Source organism: Zosterops lateralis (genome assembly GCF_965231275.1).
Source record: "Zosterops lateralis genome assembly, chromosome: 12".
In the NCBI taxonomy this organism is placed as follows: Eukaryota; Metazoa; Chordata; class Aves; order Passeriformes; family Zosteropidae; genus Zosterops; species Zosterops lateralis.
The window spans coordinates 14,123,727-14,139,812 of NC_139772.1; the positions used below are offsets into that span (position 1 = coordinate 14,123,727).

Sequence of the window (16,086 nt, forward strand, 5' to 3'; positions counted from 1 at the left end):
ATCTTCCTTCAGATTTACCACTTCTCAGCATGGAGCTGCATCATCAAGAGACTGATCACAGCTGTTCTCCATGTCTCCAATACTGATTGATTTCTTTTCAAGGAACAAAGGTCTCATGCCATAAGTCATTATGTAGTAATTTCTAAGATGAGGAGGACTGAGTTTCAGTAAATCTCTTAAGGGTTTGGGGGTGAGGGTGTCATTAAAGCAAAAAATATTTTTTCCTGCCTATGAACTCCCAATCCTAACTGTTGTCCAACTCTAATACAGATTTATGTCAGTGACAAAGGCCCTGTGTCACAAATCCTTCTACAGCAATTTCTAACAAGGAAAATAAGTTTCAGCAAGTATCTCAGGGGTTTTGAGGGGAAGAGGGATGTCAGTACAGCAATAAATACCAATGCAGACTCTTGTGCTCACAAATGATCAGGCAAAGCAAGTGACAATAATGCAACAGAATCCATGGTGTTAAAAGCAATACCAGGCCGATACTCACTTGTTTGTGCAAACTTCTCCAGTGCTATTAGTGCAAAAAGCATCACTGTTGGGTGGGACTGGAAGTTCTAAACATGGGCAGTAAGAAAAAGTTAGTTAATATCCAGTACAGACAGACAAGAAGAGTTGCAGGTCTGTCAGAGAAGGTTTTAGGTTCAAAGGAGCCTCCAAAGTTCCTGTATTTGACCCTCCTGTGGAGAGCTGGTCCGAATAGATCAGGCTACCCAGAGCCTTGTTCCATTGACTTCTAATTATCTCCAAAGATGGAGATGCCACAGGCTCTGGAATTTCAGCTTTCTGTAACATATACTGTCAATATTTAGCAGACACGACTCCAATTTTTTGCAATATTAATAATAATTTTTTAAAAATTGCATTCTAATTGCTATGTATGGATACATACAAAAAGATCAAAGACACTCACCAAGCTGTGAAGTAAATATTCCAATATGCCTGGGCTGAGCAAGCCTATGCTTGCGGGACCTGCAAGAACATGAGGAATGAAATCCCTCCACAGGAAGTACCACATACTCATCACCACAGATCTTTTAAACACAAGGTAACAAATTAAAGAACACCAAACAACTTTGCAGCAAAGCAAAACTATAATATAAACAAATTATAATTGTTCCCAGTAAAATACTTGGTGCACATTTAATAATTACACTTTCTGGCACATTACAGTCCTGTTCAGTTCACTGCTTTAAGTGGGTACAGAGTTTTAGCCACACTTCTGAGATTTTGCAGTGACTCCAGCATCCTCCACTTGGCATTTTCATGCTCTTTACTTTTCAAAAGATACTGTCTCCCTTTTACTTCTAGAGTCAATTTGTAAAGACCAGCTCCATCTATCAGTAGCCCAAAATAAGCAAAACTGAGCACCTGATACGGCCAACTGGATAGTTAATTATACAGCTTGCAGCAGCACCAGAGCAAGCAGCCAATTTAAAATGGAAAAGCCCTGAAATAGTGTCCACTTAATCAAGAGAGAGACACGAGGGAATCAAACTCTGGCATCTACAAGCTCTTAAGAAATTGCAGTGGGTTCCAAGACTTCATTAACAAATTTGTTGCCTGAGATGACACTGTGAGATCTGTGGCCTCTAAAATGGAAGTAGATATAGTATCTCATTTTGACTTAGTATAATACAGTGTAAGTATCACAGTACAAAAACACTGCTAGACCTTGCTCTTTATTTCATTTATTTTCACAGAAATGCAGTAATTGGGTTTTAATAACCATTACGTGACATCAGACAATCACTTTTTCCTCTATTTCCTGTCCACTTTCAGAAAAGGAGCAAAAAAACTAGATACAAAAGAGATCATCAGCAGGAAGGAAATTTAATCATCAATTTCCAACCGTGTACTAGGTAGGAATGATAGGGAATAAAAATTCTATATGAAAAGTCATCTTAAAATAGAATCTCAGCAATTTTTTTTAAGCAACACAGAAGAGAATTTCAGCTATCTACAATAGAATAAGACATGTCTACTGGAAAGAGCATATTTCTTTTTTATTTCTATACAGCCTCCAAGACCACTAACTTGATATTCTTGCTTACACACTAGAGAATGTGCCCTCAGTAAATCACAGCCAGAGTGGGTCTGCAGAAGAGATTGATTACCAGTGCTAAGGCAATATAACAAACAGTAATCCCCAATCACTAACTATACATCAGAAGGATTTGTGAATGGCTCATTCAGACATTTACATCAACCAGATTCTGTCACACCTGGTACCCTTGGGGATGCAGAGCATTATTCAGTCCTAAGAAAACACCTCTGACCTAGTGGGCATGGTGGGTGCTACAGCAGAAGGTATTGCAGGGAGCCAAATGGCAGCTGTGAGGAGAAGCCCAGGGCTTTACCTGCTAATTTCTCTGCCAAGCAGCCGAGCACTGCAGTCGTGTTCCTGTGCCTGGCAGGGTGACAGGCATCCTGGCAAGCAGCAGCTCCACTCAAGTTTAGTATTTCAGTTAACTTCTGTAATGCATCCTGCAAAAGAAAAATCAGACATCTCTTCAATGTTACTGACAGATACAGTTTCCCCTTAATTCAGTATTGTAAAAACAGATTGTTTTTACACATTACTGAAGTCAGCATCATATTACAGACAGCATAGGGTGGTTATCTTATAATGAAGGAGAAGAAAAGCTCAACAGACCCAAGAGTTGTAACTTTAAAATTACCACCAGACTGTTGGTTGTTGTGATCAACAGCTCAGGACACTTCTGGACATACCTAAGTGAGCTCCCCATGGCAAAAAGAGCCAATGAGCACATATGGCACTGCTGCCATCTGATCTATTTCCAATGTCCTAAAACTCACACCCTTTTCAAAATAAAAGGACTGGTTCAGATTTTAGAATTCAGGACTAAAGATACATGCCCTCCCCAAAAAGCCCGCATTCTCATCACAGATTTAGGATGTTGTCAGCTTTACAGGACGTCGAACTTTATTCTTGAAAGCCTAAGTGGTTTTCTGTACTCACACAAATTTAGGAAGTAACCAATGAGGGCAATCAATCTAAAATGCCATACTTTGACTTGCTTTGTTCAGGCAGTATGTTATGAATAAAATTCCAGATAGGTCTAGAGCGTACTCTACATTTTCAGGGTAGTTAGGAGTTAATCTAGAGCCAGAACAAGTCATCCCACAGGGAGAACCCCACCCTGAAAAGTTCCAAATCCTCCTCAACTTTCCAGACTTCATGAAAGTTTCAGCTGACACAGATTGAAACTGCATAATCTCAGGCAAGGATCTAATTAAAATAGAAGAACTCCTCATACTGAAGTCATCAGCAGCCATTTGGAGAAAAAATGAGCACTTCTCAAGCTGAATAGATGTGTTTTTTTGAACTCTTGTTCTCAGCCACACTTGAATCAGTTGACTGTGCTAGAGTCTGAGGTCTGTACAGAGATCACACTGAAAAGTAGTTATGTTCTTAAAAGGAAAGCCACAAAAACAGAACTGATGAACAGGACTGAGCTAAGTGGAAAGAACAGAGAAAGAAGAAAGAATGACTGAGCTACAGACTTGGGATGGAAAGGACTCACTAAAATTAGACTCTTGACATACTGATACTGCTTTTAGCCATTATTAGAACTGTCAGAGAGATCAAGTATTTTGAGTTAAATAAAGACTTTATAGAATAAACAGTTACTGCACTGCCCTTTTAGCTTTATGGACTTTATCGGCTGCAAAACCAGAAAATGAAATACAGCCCACTGCTGTTCTCCAGCTGCCATGGAAGTGAGGCACTGACTTAAAACTTATCCTGTATAGAAAGAAAATGAACAGCAGCCCACACTTTACAAGGCTGCATGTGGCCAGTAGACCCCATAGCTGCAGCTCCTTGTGCTGTAAAGAAACTACACAGGAAAAACCACTGTGCCCCCCCAGAAAACAGGCGACTCATTCCTTGTCTTGATAAGATCAGTTATTTTATAGCAAACTCCTTAGAAGTACCCAAATAAAAGTCATATGGCTTTTGAAAAACAAATCATTTGATTGCCAAGGACATTGTAGAGCCAAACAAAAAATCCAAAGTCACTCTCCCTATGGTGCATTCACAGTAGTCTCCATGTCCTGATTTCTTTTTTAAAGCAGATGAAGTTTCTAGTCATAGCTTTGTTTTCAAAATAATTCGGCAGTCTCTATGACAGTCATAATACATTTCTCTTGTTTAAAAGTCTCAGATAACTTTAATCAATAGCCTAGAGGGAACAAACCCACTTCAGATAGTTTGAGAACTTGACCAATTCCCCAGCCACTGATACAACCAGCTCTTTATAGCCCTAACACTACCAATAGAAGACTAAAAATGGCAGCATCAGGACCTGAAGAAATGAAAGCAGCAATGATGTGATCATCAATTTCTGAAGAAATGAGATAATGACAAACATTTGAAGACAGACAAGTTCTCTGTACAAACATTATGTTTAGTGTCCTAAAGCACCTGGGGCTTTCAGTGACACATCTGCACCAACACAGCATGAACACTTCAGATCATCTTTCTGCCCAAAACCAGATTAGTGGCCAGTAAAACAAAAGTATTCTCATTTGCCAAAACCATATATAGGTATTTCATAGCTGAAAAATGTCATTTGTTTAGCTTAACACACCCATTTCCATTGCATTCCTCATGTGCAGGGCAGGAACAAATTCAAGAGTGACTTGTAAACGTGTAACTTTGCAGATGAGAGAACAAAAGGGCAGAACTTGGGCAGCTTTTGCAGCACCTGCACACCTTCCCTGCACAGTGTAAGTACCATGTGGCAGAGGAGAGTGGCAAGAAAAGCAGCCAAACCCCAAGGATCTTTTGTTCCTACCCCAAGTACCAAATTTATCTCTTTTTGGGAATACTCCTAGCGTTAATTAGTGTTTAGACACAAAGTCACTCCAAATTACTTGATGTTGAATGCTGCACCCATTTTCTGAACCACTTCCAGTCTTGCATCACTGGTGAAAGTCACTCAAAGAGTTCATGGGTGTGGCAACCACAAATAACTGACAGATAAATGCATCTGCTTTCAACTCACTTTTGTTGGCAGCGGACATTCATCAAGTAGTAGCGTTATAACAGCTGGTCCCAGGGGATCTTCTAATGGAATAACTCTAATTAAAGACTGGACAACTTCCAACCAGCCTTCATCTGTCAACCACAAAACAGAAGTCACACTCAGAATTAACAGTGCAATTCAGAAGTGTTCAAAATACCTCCCTAAATGTAAATTGAAAAATCCTCAAAATTACCCAGTGAGCTTAGAGACATCAGGAAAACCAGCTTGCTTTTTACACCACTGTCTTAGTTTGTTTTCTAAACTTAGTAGTTTAGAAGTTTAAATTCAAGAAATAAGGAGTTTACAGCAGCTTAGGTAATAGTGAACACCTCTACAGTTTGGAGAAGAGTCTTGCCCAGGCCAGAGCATCCTTTAGTTCCTTCTACTATTAGGAGGGAATACTCATGGTGGTACAGACAAGTACTTTGTTCTAGTGTGATACTCAGAGCTCAGCGTCCAATATCAACTCTTAAGTGTTAAATGCTACATACACAATGACACTGAGGAAATATTTCTTTTAATCAGAATCAGATCCCTCTTTCTGAGTTCCCTGAAGTAACACAAGGTTCAGAGAAACTCAGTGGGTTTTTCCCATGCCTGGTGGCCTAAAGAATGTTTGTTTTCCTAAGGAGCAGCTCTCACTGTTGAATGAGTAGACGAGGGCTTTTTACTTGCAAGCAAACATCCACTAAGATGTTAAACTACTGATAAAGTAAACAGAGTTGGATTTCCAAGAAAATAGCTCCCGTAGAAGTGAAAATAAAGACAGTCTATATCTGTATAAAGGTGAGTGAGGTTGAAGAAGCAGCATTCCCTACAACACCACCACAGCAGTAATACATTGGGGGTTGAGTTATGCTAGCACATTCCCCTGAAAATATTTTATTGAATTGCTGCAATATCTAACCAGATTGATTACTTTAATACAGAAATATATTTCCTAAGACCACTACCAACATTACTAAATAGAGAAACAAAAATTAAACCAAACCAGAAGTTTTGTTGAAGTCTTAAGCCAGGAGAATTTCTCCTACTGTAACAAAGATGAAACAGCCCTTGCACAAATGTGGCTTGTCTTGCAGGAGCACTTAGGGACAGGTTTGGCACAAATACATCAGTAAAGCAGAAGTTTAAGGTCAGCAAGACCCAAACCAAAAGGATCATGCTATCTGCCAACACCAGAGCACACGGGCTTAGCCCACGTCTATGGACATGTATAGGATGTTCCTGCTCAGCTGCAAACAGCCATTCTCTGTGGCTTATGGCCTAATGCCACTACAGTGTGTTTGTGGCCATCCACTGGCTGCTTCTGGAGATTTCACATGGGAAGTTTAACTGAATTCAAAAAAACTCAGCCAATGCATGAGCTCAGTGAAGCTCTGAAGGGCAGAACTGTGTTCTGGTTCCCACATCCCGACACACCTGGCTGAGGGGTATTTGTCTTTGCAAAGAAAAGAGGAGCTTGGGGTTTGTTTTGTTTCTTTTGCTTGTGAGTCACAACTGAAATACCCAACACAATGCCTTGATACCTGTTTCTGCCATTTCATGCAACGTGATCATTGAATAAGGAGGCTCCTGGTCACTGAAAGAGACATTACACAGGTCAAAATTACGCAAAATCATCAACGTAATACACTGAATAAAATGATTATACACAGAACACAAATCCAGTAACCATTTAACAAAAGGAAGTTAAACAGGCTGCAGATTGCTAATGTCATTTTCAGATCTGAAACACAGATGGGATTTGAGCCTCTCTCTGGTTCAACATCAACATCTGCATGTCTGCAACAGCTGGCAAGTGAAATTGTGATCCACATCTGCATGTCTAAAAGCTGAACATAATGCCCAGGCTTGGTGCTATTCATTAGCAAGTTCCTTGTAGTACATAACAAGGCACTGCATGTCACTTTACAAAGTGAACCCAGAGCAGTGCACAAGGGGCATCGCTTCAGCAGAGTTTTTTTTCCTCAGAAATTCTCTGCTAAATATATAAATATTAAAAAACCACCACAAAACTTAAATGGGAAGCCACCTAACAGCATCATAGTCTTCAACAAGACCTGTTGAAAGAAATAATTGGCAGTTTAACAGAAAATATTTAATCCAACCCATTTTCCAACATGAAAACAACAATAGATCAGGTCCTCAGTCCAGTTTGCTGGAGTAAGGACAAAGCTATGGACACATCTGTGTATCTGAGCAGGCACTGCCAGTGAAAAGTACCTAAAGCAAGACCCCAAAATCCTGTTCAGTAAGCACCTCTAGGTCCAGAATAAGCTTATCCAGCAGCCTGTCCTAAAATAGTTTATTCAGTGATCCTTCGCCCCTGTGAACTAACCCCAAGCTTAGACTTTATGTTCCACACTCAATCTCTATCATACAGCTCTGAAAAGAAACTGGAAATGTGAAATACAGGGATTTTAGAAAACTTCAACAGACATTACTTATGGAGATAATAAAACTACCTACTTTGAGAGATTAGTCATAAAGAAGAGAAAAATCTCAGCTTCGATGAAATATATGACAAATACACATATTTTTTTCCTTACAAAAAGGTGAACACATTCTTAAATATTTCCACAAGAAAATGCTGAAGTGAAGTTTAACACATTTTTATATTGCCACAATATTTGAAACAAATAGTTAGGTTGTTTTTTTAACTTGAAGCATCTTCATCTTTCTTCTGCAAAGTAATCTGCCCAGAAGGAAAAACAAGTGCACTTTTTCAGCCAGAATTACATCAGGAGAAAGGATAGAAAGATTAAAAAAAAAAGAGAAAAAAAAAAAAAAAAAAAAAAAAAAAAAAAAAACAAAAAAAACCAACAAACCAACCATAAATACAAGTAAAAGCTATGATCAAAAGGCATGACATCTTTATCTGCAAGATTTCTGATTTTGTCACAAGTAGCAGGTTTTTACAGTACTGGCACAGAACAAAGGACAATCCTGCCCCACTGATTTGCCATTTTAACCACTTAATTTCCAACATCCCCTCCAGGACACCCCTTCCTAATTTTGAAGCAAAACAGCCATTTTGGTAATTTCTTAATCAAGGCAGCTTTTTATATAAGCCCCAAAATACAGAACTTATCCTTTGGAGTTTATGAGATTAAATTTCTAAGAAGCAGTTAACTCTAGACAGGAGAAAAAAAAAAAATCAGTTGTCAGATATGTTTTAGGTCAGAACTTTGAGATTTGATAAAACAAAAACAACAAGAAAAGAAAATGAACACCAGGAAAAAAACCAAACAAAATTGCAAGCAGGGAAAGCAACTATTCATTGGTTATCACAGTGCATTTTACTGTAGTCTGTATAAAAGCACCTGTAAAAATACAGTAGCTTCAGGAACTTGTCAGAAGTAGGACTCCATGGGCAGTGAAATAACCATTCTTATTGTCTCTCAGTAGCATTGGAAAGTGCTTACAAGATTACAAAACTGACTGCAAGACCCACAGGAACAGGAGCAACCGTGCACAGAAGTGTTGTGAAACAGCTTAAGGAGCTGAACTTGTGGGAAAGGGGACTGCATGTGAGACAGGGCAGAGACTTCAAAAAACACTTGCCATGATTTGAAGACAGAGCACAAAATAAAACCTGTTAAAAAACCAACCAAACACACACCTTAGACTTAAATGTCCATGAAAAGCATCAGTCCTGGTATTTTCACTTAAAGCCTTTGACAGCAGGAAGGCAAACTCCCTCTCTGCAGGCACATTCCAGAGTTGATGCAGGTATATGAATCAAGGTTCACTTATTCTGAGCCTCATCCACCCTAAACTCAAACCCCAGCTGTCAGGTTGGAAAAGTGTTTTTCCTTCAGTTCTGGCCTTTCCAATTCCTAGCCCTGCACCTAACCCAAAAGGTGTGGACCTAACTTAACTCATCATTTTTAAGGTCCTTTTAAAGCTTTGTAGAAAGCAACACAAAACCAAAATATGACCAAAAAACCAATGAGCCCATAAATATCCCCCACGCCCTTAATGGATGCTTTGAGCACACCAGGAATGCAATACTGGGATTGTGAGTTGGGCAGTCACAACATGTGATCTTTAAAAAGTAGTCAGACTTACAACTGGAAAGAAAACCTCAGTCTGTTTATCCAGGCTAACAAAGATCAAAGCTCCCTATTTTGCTTCACCATTTCCAAAGAAGAAAAATCCAGCCTGCAAACAGAAAACTGCACAACAACCAATTTTTAGGACAGAAGTTCCCAGCCTCTGGAGCATTTATAACTCCCTAAACTGTGTATCTGTGCCAGGTAAGGAATCCTGAGCACACTCCTCATCCCACACAGATGTAGGCCCATAGAGGAACTGTGAGAAAGCTCCTCAGCTCCTGGAAGAGTCTGTACCTGGGCACTCAGGAGCTACTTCGATTACCTAGGAAAGGTGCTCCTCTCCTAAGCCTCCAGATGGAAACACGTGGCTGCTTCAGGGAGGGTCAGGTGTAGATCGGTGAGAGGCTGGAGCCACAGTTTGAGAGAAGACAAGAACATTTTCACTCATGTTGAATTATTCCTTGAGGAGGTACTTACTTATCCACCAACGTCCGAATTACAGCCAGTGTGTCAAGTACCAGCCCATCCACATTCTGTTTTTTCCTTCTTGGCTCATGAGGCCCTCGACCCCTCCTGGGTGGACGCACAGGGTCCCTTGGGTGGCTCCTGGCTTCGGGGATGTGTGTCCTGCTGTTCTCTGTGTGCCGGCCCCGAGAGTCCCCGTTGTCCTCGGCCCCGCTGTCGTCGCGGCAAACGCACGAGTTTCCCATGCTGCCAGCCCCCAAGGCTCCCAGCAAACGGGCAATGTGGTGCTCTAGAGTCAACTGCAGACCTTGGAAAAGGCTTCTGCTAGCATAGAACACAACCAAAGCAACTACAATCATCTAGGAAGTTTCAAGAGAAATGTTTGTGTGATCCCGGATTGCGATCTTTCTGCATTTTAAACGTTGCTGCCAGCTGGAATGAGTGGGAAGTTGGAGACTTAGTTGCCGACAGAATCACTTAAAACACACATTGGTCATCCAGAAGGAGGTCTGAAAAAGCAAACCCAGAACAAGAGTCAGTGTTACTACTGCTAAAAAACAACAGAAGAATTCCTATTTTAGCAAACACCACCAGTTTTGGTGGATAAAGCAGCAAAGAAACAAGGCTTTACCTGAAGTCTATTGTGGGGAAAGGGAGAGGAAGGAAGAGGAGGAGGAGGAAGTTCCCTTGGTAAGGAGCTCTCACCCACGCACCATTCCTTTCTACACTACCTAGTACTTCCCAGCTCCTTCATGGTTTTTGGATGCAGAGGAACAAGTTTGCCTGTAAATCTTGCACATTGCTACCCTTTAAATACTAAGCATCAACAAACCAATTTCATTTACCCTTTACAGAGACATAAGGCTTATGCCACCCTGATAAAGGCTGTACACTCAAGGTTCTCATTTCACGTCAGGAATATTTCCAAACTATAAAATAGACAAAATTGTAAAGAACTAATCTTACAGTTATGGTTTATCTCAACAAACAATAGATTTAACAGAGAGCCATTTGGTCCACCTGTGCAGAAACAAACATTTTTGGAATATGCATCTCCAGCATTCTTACCCAATGACACACCAACACTGAATTAAACAGGAATTATAGACACCATTTTAATGCCTTACAAATCTAACTGGGATTTTGAAACGGGTGTTGTGTGCCTGTTTGGATCTAGTGTCAAACCAGTCTTCCCTTTTTGGGAACAAAGACTAATTCAATCATTCTTCTGTTCTTCATTCAAATGGTTTGGATCACATGCAGGCCCAATTGCAACTGAGACCACAGGGCAGTCTCTCCCCATCATTAAATTGAAAATGCAAGAGAAAAAGGATTCAAAGCCCCATTTCATAACAAGTTATGTTTCAAGCCGTAGGGCATATTTCTATAGAACATTACTTAAAGTCTCAGGTAAAATAAAACCCTACAAAACATATAATTTCACTACTTACACACTTCAGGCATGTCAGAATAAGTAAGTATTTTTTATCTTTTCAAGAATCAAGTTTAACATTTACACTAAAAGCTATGGTGAATATCCTGTAATAGGTTATTACTATTCTTCAATTATTAAATAATCTCATTAACAGCAGACACGTATGTAGCATCCTAAATTCAAAAGAAAGTCACAGAGAGCTGACACCTTTTAAATATGGAAGGCCCCAACCACCAGAGCCAACTGGCAACTCTGCAATTTCTGGCTGCCCTTTGGGACAAGATCACAACAACACTCAGGAAGCCAGACATTGGTCATATGAGCAAGTCTTGGGATGTCAGCTGTCTCTGGAAAAGCACTGCAACCAAACTCTCACAGGCTCTTCTGTAGTTTGAACACATCATCTTTTAGCACAGCAAAACGCTCAGTATTAAGAAATTAACTCAATTCCTCAAGGGATATTAATTGGAAAAAAATACACGATGTTGACTTCTTGGTCAAGAAATTCCTAAACCACAGATCATCAAAAGGGTTTCAGCATCACATCATGCTTGCTTTATGCCCTAAGCAGTTTGGCCATCAGGCTCAGAGTCCTTCCATCCAAGCCAATACAGCTGTCACCTTCTCAGTCAGTGAGTCACAAGTAAATGAGAGGTGCCAGTGCAGATTGCAAAGACCTCAAACAGAATTGTCTGAACTCAAAACTGGTTCAAATGACTTTCTTGATTTTAAGAAGAACTAGTTATGTTAAATGCAAAACGTATCTTTCTAGGGAATATGTATGTATGTATTTATGAATCTGGGCCATTTAGGGCATTTTAGCAAGATAATACTAAAATGTAAAACTGTTACAGATTTAGAATCTGAATAAAGTTGTTCTGTAACTTATGGAAATAACACAGTGAATCTATCTTGTCACCAATACAAGAATGGAAAAGCTGTATTTTAGAGATTAGCAATGAGTAAGAACCTACTTAAAGAAACAAAACCAAACACATGTCAAGATTAAAGCTGATTATTGAAGCCTAAGTTTTTCTGGCTGACAACTTAAAGCGTGATTAAAACCAAGTAATTATGATTAACTCACCTGTAAGTTTGTTTGGTTCAGGAGTGGCTGGGGGAGCTCACAAAGTGCTGTGGCAGAAATGGATCATTCTCCTCCAGGGCACAAAGTTGTATCTGGAAAAGGCAGCGCTCCGTGAGCCTTTATGGTGGGCAGTGAGTCATTGCTGACTCTGCTTTCACTCCCAGGAACTACGCTGAGGAGTCCCTGAGGAGATATGAAAAAAAAAAAAAAAAAGGAGAATTCACATGGAAACTGCATCTAAGGTAGATGTACCCACCTCCTCCCTACACCTGCCATGACATCAAGCTGTGCTGTTATTTTTAGCTATATCCAGCCTTTACAGAGGGAATTCTCTCAAGGCTTCAAAACCCAGTTTGTCATCTAAAAGCTTTAGGACTAGACACGGGATACAGAACCCCCAACCTGTTTCTACAGCCTTGGTATTCCAGACAACACAGCACCAAGTGCAGAGCAGTGACCAACTCTTCACCTCAAATTACCCCCTACAGGAGGAAGAAGAGAAGCAATAGTATCTGCTCTAGATCCCTCTCAAGTAGACACAGCAGAAAATAAAAGTACACGATAAAAGTTGATTAGATAACAAGAAGAGAGAAATGACAGGATAAACTCCCCTTATTTAGTAAAGAGCTGGGTTTGACAGCATTCACTTGGCTCTTGCTCACCATCACATACAAGGAGCTCATTGTCAAGTCTCAAACTGAAAGGCTACATAATTAGGAACACAAGGTAGGAGAGATTGCTACAGATCTAATCACAAACCAGCTTGTCTGGATAGATCACCAATGCAGGAAGAAAAGTGCAAAGGAAACTAATAAAAATACAAGTTTTTATTCTATAAGAAGTAGCTGGTACTCCAGCTCTCACCAAACAGCACTAAATACCAATGCCTGAAACCTCCTCTACACCAGAGGAGTGGGACAGTCACTGAACAGCTGCCCCAGCATATCTTGCCCTCAACAAAGCCCTTGGATCAGATGCTGCTGGAGCAGGACACCTTCCCTGCATGGGAGAAGAGCAGCTGCAGACTCCTGTGCCCCCACACACCTCCACTGGGACCATCCCCACCACAGAAAGCAGCTGCTCTTAGGGCAGGCTCAAGCATGTGCAGGGATGCACAGAGGAGTTACGAGCTCCACAGGGTGACCAACCTGCCACGGCTGCAAGTCCAAGTGGGAAAGATGAAACCCTCATCCATTGAAAGGGATGCTATGGGAGTGGATTTGCACCTGCCTGGCAGTGCAGATGCCCAGCCTGCCCCAGAGAGGCCTCCCCTCAGTGGAGGAGCTGGCTCCAAGTGGCACTGGGATCACTTCTCTGCAATGTGCAGCCCAAGAGTCGGTGATTCATCCCCTCAAATATTCGGTTACAGCCAACCACAATACTGCCTCACGATGGAAAATGCCTCTTCTTTCCATGAAATGGAGTGCACTGCCAAGCAAACAAAAAACCCCTCGTGCACATAAATAGGGAAGGTTTCAGCTACCAAAAACACTTTCCCAGTTCCTGCAACCACTACAAGAGCAATTTCCCCTCTTGAGCAGAGTAACACAGGAGCTCAGTCAACAAACCACACAGTAAAGCTCACAGATTTTCAAAAGCAAAACTGGAAGAGTTTTGGCCAGCAGTTTCCTATTAAGGAGATAAAATAATTAGAAATATTTCCTCAGCATTCCTTGCTCAAAGAAATGATGCTCCTAAAAAGGAAGAGATGGAAATACTTGTAATGCCTGTCAGATGAAAGTTCAAACCAGAAGGAAACTCAGCTATCAATTGCTGCAAGATAATCAACTTTGATATAGGAATAAGAGGAAGAAGATGCATGTTCGAAAAGCAAGCTTTTATAATAAGGAGAATTCTCAGCTTTGAAATGATGGGATGAAAACCAAGAATTTCCAGTAAATTACGTACAACTAGAATGTGAAATGGAGACTCTCAGGAGATTCCATTCACATGCAAGGTCAACCTCTTACCTGTGAGACTTGTGCAACTAAAGAAAGCAGCTGCTGGGTGTCCAGTGCGGTACCACGCAGTGCACGCAGTCAGGGGACTGCAGGCTTCAGGAGGAGCCACTAAATACCCTGCTGGTTCTTTCGCATGTGGTAACCAGCCACCATATTGTGTAATCTGAAGCAAACCCCTAATTCAGTTCTATTTTCTTTAAAAATACCTTGGAGGGTTAAGACTAGTGTCAAAACACGATGGGAAGCAGCCTTTACTGGCATGCAGCATTTCACAAAGCCATTGCCACAGCTGGTTGCTTTCTTGCTGAGCCAAGAGCACCCTAAACCAAAAGCAGACTGGCCTTGAGTGTGCCAGTTTCACAGAAAGGGAGGCTCACCACGTCTCAAAGCTTTCCAGCTCCTGCACAAGTGCTCATCAGTGAAAACCCTCAGGGTTGTACAAGGTTTACGCAAACAATTGGGCTTTAACCCTGATGTCTTCTCTAGGTAATTCATCTTTGTCATAAGCACAGAGCTGGAGGATCTGATCTCTTGTTTGACTTGATGTGAAGCAGAAAGTAGCAGACAGTAACTACCACCAGAGCAGGTTTTTTTTCTGTAGACTCACTGTGAGAGTCAGATTTTATAGTCACTTGCACATTGCACTACTTTGTCTTTTCACTTCCTTTAAACCCCTTTTTTAAGCTAGTACAGGAACACTAAAATTGCAACAGAGATTTCAAGTGAACTTCATTTTCTCACTTAAATGAGTGTCGCCAGAGCAGGTCTGGTAGGGATTCCTCCCTGCACAGTTTTTCCCTCACCCCTGGATACAGAGACCCTAGTGCTCAGGACACAGCAGGCATCAGACTGTTCAGCTTTCTTTCTGAAAGGAAAACAAGCATTTACCACCTTCTGGGCTTCCCCATCTCAGAGGTCATCACTTGTCATCTCACAGTCATTTAGGTGGAACTGTCCCTTGTACTACGGAAAATCTCAACTTTGTTTCACATCTACCCCAGCACTGGTATCGATCACACTTCCTGCTTCTCAGCTCCCCAAGCCACAGATGGATCATTAAATTTCTTATCAGATCCTGAGCTTAAGTTATGCTTTGAGGCAGATGAAAGCACTTCTGAGATAATGATCTTTTAAAGATAGTGGTATCTGACAGCCCAGTGAAGTTGAACAAGAAGTGCCTCCAGCAGGGTGATGTGGCCTGGCAGAGCTGAACAAGCTCAGCAGTTGCCCAAGGAGCAGAGTATAATGCACTGCTTCAGAAGTGGCAGGGAGATAAAGATAATGCCCTTTAGATGGCAAGGAACACTAATCCTATAAACTGCAGGGATACAAGCACATGAAATAAAAATCGATTAGCTATACCCTATTAAGTTTTGGCACAGACATTCATTTGGAAGCTTATAAATAACTCTTTCAATTAATTCAAGTTAATCTTCCTTGCTGCTCAGAAAGTTAAAGGCGTTACCAACAATACCATTCTGACAAAAGCATTCATGACATCAGGATTCAATATTAAACTTAAAAAAACCCACAAAAAAGCCCAAAACTCTCCCAAAAAATCCACAAGAAATTCCAGAATTGACAATGCTGGGAGGAAAGTGACTCTGGATACAGAGCAGAGGTGTAGAATGGCAAAGAAATCACAACTTAAAAAAAGGGCTTTTTTTAAAAAAGCTTTATCTAGTAAAATTTACAATAGTCCATTTCAGAAAGGATAAAGCTTTATCTATATCAGTATCCAGAAACCATGAAAGAGTTCTCTTCAGTCATGCAGAGATCAGCTCCTTGCAATACTTAAAGAACCTCATGCCTGAGCAACATCTAAACCACAAAAGCATTTTGAAGGGCAAGTCAAGAGACTGAGCAGATCCAAGTCATCACATTGTGGGCACCAGGGAGATGCTTCAAGGAGGGACTGCTGGAAGCAGGGGCAGATTCTTGTCAGCAATCCACCAGCTTCAGGTAACTGAGCCAAAAGAGTGGCAACTCAGAATTTGCCTATTTCTTATCTAAACTA

The 16,086-nt window shown here is 40.9% G+C and overlaps 1 protein-coding gene across 4 annotated transcripts in view; it reads right to left on the reverse strand.

Annotated features, from left to right (window-relative positions):
- Nucleotides 1–16,086, reverse strand: part of RSPRY1 (ring finger and SPRY domain containing 1) — a 33,686-nt gene that overhangs the window by 11,591 nt on the left and 6,009 nt on the right. For 2 of the 4 annotated variants that reach the window (XM_083869929.1, XM_083869930.1), the window contains exons 2-8: nt 12,109–12,291; nt 9,599–10,095; nt 6,590–6,642; nt 5,040–5,152; nt 2,367–2,493; nt 920–978; nt 497–563 (exon numbers count right to left, since the gene is read on the reverse strand). In XM_083869929.1, coding sequence (XP_083726055.1) covers nt 497–563; nt 920–978; nt 2,367–2,493; nt 5,040–5,152; nt 6,590–6,642; nt 9,599–9,945 — 766 coding nt within the window. In that variant the 5' untranslated portion in view covers nt 9,946–10,095; nt 12,109–12,291. Of the gene's footprint in view, nt 1–496; nt 564–919; nt 979–2,366; nt 2,494–5,039; nt 5,153–6,589; nt 6,643–9,598; nt 10,096–12,108; nt 12,520–16,086 lie in introns of those variants that run through there. The other 2 variants (XM_083869931.1, XM_083869928.1) reach the window with 2 other exon arrangements.